A 6,821-nucleotide genomic window follows, 5' to 3' on the forward strand; every position below is an offset into this window, starting at 1 on the left:
TTCTTCCTTCTTCCTCTTCTTCCCTTTTTTTTTTTGAATATTGTTTGGAATATTGTTTATTTTTCTTGCAGTTGATGGCAATGGGAGCTTGGAAGCTTGTGTTAAAGATTGACGTAGTCTCATTAAACAACTTCATGGCAGATTTTGCCCCAAACGAGATGTTTTGAGTATTTGCAAAGTTCGGAATCTATTGTCATCTTTCTTTCAATCTTGACATCTCCGTCAGCGCGACTAAAGACCATCCTCAGAGAATTCATCCAAAAGTCTGGCAGCAGCCCATCTAAGACCTTATTTGAGTGATGTTTACTTTGCATTTCAGGTGGCTCAATTGGCTTTTAATCAGATTTCGGGTGCGCTCGGATCTGGGCCATTGTGAGTCTAACCTTTGAAGATTGCTGGTTACATCTTCTCTTTGCACGCATTTGAGCAGGATAGATGAATCAATGGTGTTCTATTATGTTTGGTGAACGTGTATTTCCACTCCACAAATAGTTTCAACTTTAGAGAAGTGAAGTTGGTGATGCATAGCTGACCTCAACACCAGATGACTCAATTCTTTGACAGGTCTTGGGTGCGCTCGGACCTGGGATTGTTTGAATCTGGTTTGAGTGAGGTTGTTGTTATGTTTGGCATCTCACGAAGTTGGGAGAATTCTGCACAACGGCTCGAGAAGATTGAGTATTTTCTTCTTGATGCTTAAGCCAAGGAGAATGAAGCCATCGTCCGAATTGCTTTGATCAAGGAAGTGCTTGCTATGATAGAGAGGTGGAAGACAGAGATGACGTTGTCCTTCAAGCAAGATAGTGCCTTCTTTCATATTGTCCGAGGTGCAATCCCAGAATTCAAAAGAGATTTTGACAAACATAAAGTTGCACATGTTGATGAGGAAATGCTGCGGAATTTTGAAGACTTCAGAGTCACTTTTGATCTCTGCTCAGAGAACTTTGGAGGATCAAGACCCATTTGCTTAGTATTGGTGCAAACCGCAGTTTCTATCATTTCTCTCTTGATGATTCTTATTTGGTTTGTGATGGATATTTTGACATCTTCTCCAAATGCTTGTGCTTCTTTTGATGGCTTGATTTTCTTCCCAATTTGAGACATATTCGGCTTCACATAATCAACTTAAATCATAACTTGATGATATAAGTTGAAAAGAGTCAAACACAACTTATGACTGAACTTAGAAATTATCTAAGCTGCCTACGTACCCTTTTGAAAGGGATCAAGTCAAAACGTAGTTCATAGGATCAACAAGTGTTTGAGATTGGGTGCCGTGCACAGTTTATACTCATGCGGGCCAGGAGTAACATGCAGTTTAGGCTCGTGCGTCAAGGAACTGTCTTCATACACTCCATTTTGTTGCTTTTCTTCATCTGACTCATTTTTTTTGGCTTTTCTGCTTTTCTATTTTTTTTTTGCTTTTTATGCTTTCCATTTTTTTTGGCTTTTCTATTTTTTTTTTTTTTTGGAACTATATACATATGTACATGCTTCAACTTCTATCACCCTTCAAGGATAGTAGCGTTTCAGGAACTTGCCATTGATAGGCCCAACTCTGACGTTGTCATCAGAAAGAAGCATGTATGCTCCGTTTGTGTAGACTTCCCTGACAACATATGGGCCATCCCACCTTGATACGAATTTGTTTCCAACACGATGAGTGACAACGATTGGCCTCCTCACAGCGAGGACCAAATCTCCAACTTGAAAAGAACGCACTCGCACCGTCTTGTTGAAAGACTTTGAGAGGCGGGCTTGGTAGCATTCTAACTTTTGCTGAGCTTCCAGCCTTTTCTCATCTAGAGCTTCGAGTTCCTCCAGACGCAGACGTGCATTTTCTTCTTCAGTTAGCCCTTCCTGAATGGCCATTCTCAAATAGGGAATTTGTTGCTCGAGAGGAATGACGGCTTCAACCCCATATACCAAAGAGTAAGGCGTTGCCTGCGTAGGAGTTCTATAGGTGGTTCGATATGCCCACAATGCTTCCCCAATGCGTTCATGCCAGTCACGCTTTGATTTTGAAACAATTTTCTTCAACAGATTGCACAAAGTCTTGTTGAATGCCTCAGCCAATCCATTTGCCGGCGCATTATACATCGACGACTTTCGTTGCTTGAAGTCGAATTTTTCACAAAGCTTGTTTATCACCGTGTTGCTGAAAGGTGTTCCATTATCAGTTATGATGTAGCGAGGAATTCCATAGCGATAGATGATGTTGGTCTTGATAAAATCAGCGACAGTCTCTTTCTTCACTTCTCTCAATGGTACTGCCTCAGCCCACTTGGAGAAGTAATCGGTCGCTGCCAGAATGTATAAATGCCCCATCGATGATTTCGTCAATGGTCCAACGACATCCATGCCCCAGGCATCAAAAGGCCAGGACGCAACCGTGGGGTGTAGTGGTTCGGGCGGCTGATGGATGAGGTTTGCATGAAATTGGCATGCTTGACATCTTTGTGCATAATCTTGACAATCTTTCACCATGGTTGGCCAGTAGTAGCCCATCCTCTTGATTCGGAAGTGCAGCTTTGGACCTGACTGGTGAGCACCGCAAATGCCAGAATGCGCCTCTTCCATGGCTTTAGCAGCTTCCTCACTACTTAGGCACCTGAGAAATACTCCATCAAAAGACCTCCTATAAAGCGTCCCTTTGAAGAAAATGAAACGAGTGGCGCGCCGTCGGATGTCAACCCTTCGACGTGGATCATTTGGTAATTTATCATACTTCAAGTAATCGACCAACAGCTGGCGCCAATCTTCCTCCTCAATCTCAAAGACTTCAACAAGATGGCTTTCAATTTCTTCATCTTTCTCTTCTTCGAAAATGGGTGGTATGACCCATCTTTCGCATACTGGGATTTGAGTTTCACCACTGATCATAGCTATAGTGGATGCAAGTTTGGCCAAGGCATCTGCCTGCTTGTTTTCACTTCTTGAAATATGCTCAATCTCCACATCTCCGAGCCACTCAATGATCTTTCGAGCATACTTGACGTATAGCAATAATTCAGGTTTCTTTACTTCATACAATCCAAGTATTTGATTAACCACCAATTTAGAATCACCATATACTTTGAGGTGAGATTGCTGCATATTCAACGCCATTTCCAAACCGAGGATCAGAGCTTGATATTCTGCTACATTGTTAGAGCAATTCTCAGTTAGAGTGAAGGAAAATGGCAGCACTTGACGTTCTGGTGTCACGAACACGATCCCGGCACCAGCACCTTCTTTATGAGATGCTCCATCAAAAAACATCCACCATGGTAGGGCGACATCGATTACAAGTGCATCTTCATCCGGGAGGTCATCACTTAGCTCCCATTCAGCCGGAATTGGGTGGTCTGCTAAGAAGTCTGCCAACACTTGTCCCTTCACAGCCTTTTGAGGAACATACACAATCTCAAATTGTTGCAGTTGGAGGTACCAACGTGCAAGTCTGTCAGATAGAACAGGTCTGGACATCACAAACTTTAAAGGGTTTGCCTTAGATACGAGGCGGACAGTGTGAGCTTGAAAATAATGCTTAAGCTTCTGGATAGAGAAAATTAATGCCAAACACAGCTTCTCAATTGGAGCATATTTCAACTCATTTGGTGTCATTGTCCTGCTCAAGTAGTATAATGCATTCTCTTTTCCACCTTCATTCTCTTGCGCAAGCAAAGCTCCCATGGATCGTTCTTGAGCAGCAATATATAAAATCAAGGGGCGTCCTGGCACAGGTGCTGCTAATACAGGAGGCTGCATCAAGTAAGATTTGATGTTCTTGAAAGCATTTCTACATGACTCATCCCACTCGAATGGTATACTCTTCTTCATAATTCGGCTAAATGGTTGACACCTTCCAGCTAAATTTGAAATAAACCTTCGTAAGTATGCTAACTTCCCTTGCAAACTTTTCAGGTCATGAATATTTCGAGGTTCGGGTATTTTTAGTATGGCATCAATCTTTGCTTGTTCAATTTCTATCCCCTGATGGCGAACAATGAACCCAAGAAACTTGCCGGATTTGACGCCAAATGCGCATTTTAATGGATTCATTTTCAACTGATGCTTTCTCAGTCGCTCAAAAATCATTCGTAGATCTTGCAGGTGATTGTTTCGTTTTTTGGACTTAACCACCAAATCATCCACGTAACACTCAACATTTTTATGAAGTATATCATCAAATATCTTCTGCATGGCTCTTTGGTAAGTGGCACCAGCGTTCTTCAACCCAAATGGCATCACTTTGTAGCAATAGATTCCTTTCGGGGTTCGAAATGCTGTTAACTCTTCCTCATTTGGTGACATGCGAATTTGATTGTAACCGGAAGATCCATCCATGAAGGTTAATGCTTCATGCCCAGTTGTGGCATCGATCATCAATTCGGCAATTGGCAATGGAAAGTCATCCTTGGGGCATGCTTCATTCAAGTCCCTGAAGTCAACACATACACGAATTTGTCCATTTTTCTTTCTTACTGGAACAATGCTTGAAATCCATGTTGGGTATTTGACTTCTCTAATAAAACCCACATTGATGAGTTTGTTCACTTCAGCTTCAATTAGAGGAACTAATTCTGGTCGGAATCGGCGCTGGGCTTGCTTGACTGGTCGTGCATCCTTTCTAACGGCTAAATGATGAACAGCTATCTTGGAGCTCAACCCCGGCATTTCCTTATATGACCATGCAAAGATGTCTTTGAATTCTTTGAGCAATTCGATATATGAGTATTCCTCATCAACGGTCAGCAACACGCTGATGTAAGTGGGTCGTGGATCTTCAATAGTGCCCAAATTAATTTCTCTCAATTCATCAACAGTAGCCTTAACTCCTTCTTCAAACTGTTGAGGAGCTATTTCAGCGTCTTCTTCTTTGACAACCACTTCTTCACATGAGGTGATATGGTTTGATGTAACAATATCTTCGCAACGCACTTGACCTTGAGTAGTATGAGAAATTGGATTGTTAGCACCATTAGTAATGTAGTAAGATGAAGCCACACTCTCTCTATCTTCATCGTCTTCGGCATCCCGTGTAAAGATGATTGTCTTCATTTTGGCCTTCAATTCTTTTCCACATGATATGAGCAAAGTGGTACACCTCTTCATACGAGAAGGAATCGAGCTCCTTAGCTTTTCTGTTATGTCCAATTCATTGGCCCTTTTTGTCACGTCCTTTTTCCATGACTTGCCTTTGCCAAGCCTTTTAAAGACAGATATTCGTTGAGCTTTTCTTTCATCCAATCTTTTGAAAACAGAAACCCTTTGGGTTCTCCGATTGCTTGAAGATTTCGGGATTTGCTTGGTGCTATCATAGTTAGCAGTGGCTCTCTTGATGGCAATACGAATGGGGCTTTGCACCATGTATCCCAAGCCTGCCTTGGGATTTTGGCTTGTATTAGCAGTTTTTCTCACATGAGACTTTGACGTGAAGCTTTCTTGGGGATTGTATCCAGCATTCACAAGGAGTTTGTATGCCTTCGGACCAAAGTGTTTTGAGAGTTCTTTGTCTGAGAGATCTCCATGTTCTGTGGCGCCACTTTGCTTTGGTTGGACAAAATCTTTGAGTGACTGAGGAATGGGCTTTTTGGCATCAATCTTAGTCAAAGGGATGGTGAAACCTTCCATCTTTGGGCGAGATTCTTTCTCTTGGCGGGATCCTGACTCCTCCTGTGGTACATCCCTTTCCACCATTGTTGCTTTAGTTCTTCCCAAATAGAATTGAGCATCGGCGAAATGTGACTCTGCTTCTGTGAAAGGTTTGTGATCACCAACCACTTTTCTTACGGTGCCATTTTGATAGTATTTGAAGTATTGGTGCAATGTAGAAGGAATAACACCATTTTCATGAAGCCATGGTCGACCCAGAAGCATGTTGTAGGATGTCCTTGCATCAATCACATGAAGCAACGCTGTGGACTCCATGTCCTGCATCTGCAATCGCAGCCTTATAGTTCCAAGAGCTCTTTGCCCTTCATGGTTGAAACCTTGAATCATCAATCGACTGTTTGACAGCTCTTCTGCTTGGATTCCCAATTGCTTCAAAGTCCTTAGTGGCAAGATATTGACTGCCGAGCCTCCATCGAAGAGAATTCGATTGACCTTTTGCTCCTGTGTATAACAACTCACGAACAATGGCCTGTTATGAGGTTCGAATCCAAGTTGCAAGTCTTCATTGGAGAATGTGATTGCCAATGCATCATCGTCTTCTTCCATGTTTATTTCAGGTTCTTCATCTACTTGGTTGGATGTATCATACAGGGTTCCAATACCTTCTATTATGTTATTCAAGTCGGTGGAGACCATATTTACAGTATTAGCGTCTTCTTCAAGAGATATTTTCCCTTCTCGAGCTAACCGCATGACCCTGTCTTTGAAGATGAAGCAATCATGTATGGGGTGCCCAACCAGACGATGGTATTTGCAATAATTTGGATCGTCTGTCCTCCCTGCTTCATTTGGTCGCTTTATTTCTGGCAACTCGATAAGCTTTTCTTTGAGCAGGTCATCAAAAATTCCTGAAACATCAGAGTCTAAGAAAGGGTATTGCTTTTGTTGCATTTCTTTCAAGGTAAGTCTTCTTTGCCCCATGTCTCGGGAAGAGTTCTGATTGTCTCGTGGAGCATTCTGGTTGTCTTCCTGATTAACTTCTTTCTTTAGAAATTTCACAGAAGTTGCTTTCACTGCCATAGATTTCTTCTTTGGTGCTTTGTCATATGGTTTTCCTCCTTTCTTGAATTCTGGCTTGAATTTGCTAGACTCCTGGATTGGTGGTCCTTCGATCCCTCTTGCCATCATGCTCAACTCCATATCATGAGCTCTAGTGGCTAGTT

At 42.2% G+C, this 6,821-nt stretch overlaps 1 protein-coding gene across 1 annotated transcript; it reads right to left on the reverse strand.

Moving 5' to 3' along the window:
• Positions 1-1,512: 1,512 nt before the first annotated feature.
• LOC131008454 (uncharacterized) lies at positions 1,513-6,204 on the reverse strand. The gene is made up of 3 exons (XM_057935330.1): positions 6,181-6,204; positions 5,545-6,099; positions 1,513-5,466 (listed from the first exon to the last, which is right to left on the reverse strand). Exons 1-3 carry the CDS (start codon positions 6,202-6,204, stop codon positions 1,513-1,515), a joined length of 4,533 nt encoding a protein of 1,510 aa, XP_057791313.1.
• Positions 6,205-6,821: the final 617 nt, after the last annotated feature.

Source organism: Salvia miltiorrhiza, chromosome 2, assembly GCF_028751815.1.
Source record: "Salvia miltiorrhiza cultivar Shanhuang (shh) chromosome 2, IMPLAD_Smil_shh, whole genome shotgun sequence".
Taxonomy (NCBI): Eukaryota; Viridiplantae; Streptophyta; class Magnoliopsida; order Lamiales; family Lamiaceae; genus Salvia; species Salvia miltiorrhiza.

Coding starts and splice junctions, on each gene's coding strand:
- LOC131008454 (XM_057935330.1), bottom strand. CDS start 6,204: ATGGAAGAAGACGATGATGCATTG. Junction 6,100..6,180: donor AAGAAGACGATGATGCATTG/GCAATCACATTC, acceptor TGTTATACACAG/GAGCAAAAGGTCAATCGAAT. Junction 5,467..5,544: donor CTCAGTCACTCAAAGATTTT/GTCCAACCAAAG, acceptor TTTGGTCCGAAG/GCATACAAACTCCTTGTGAA.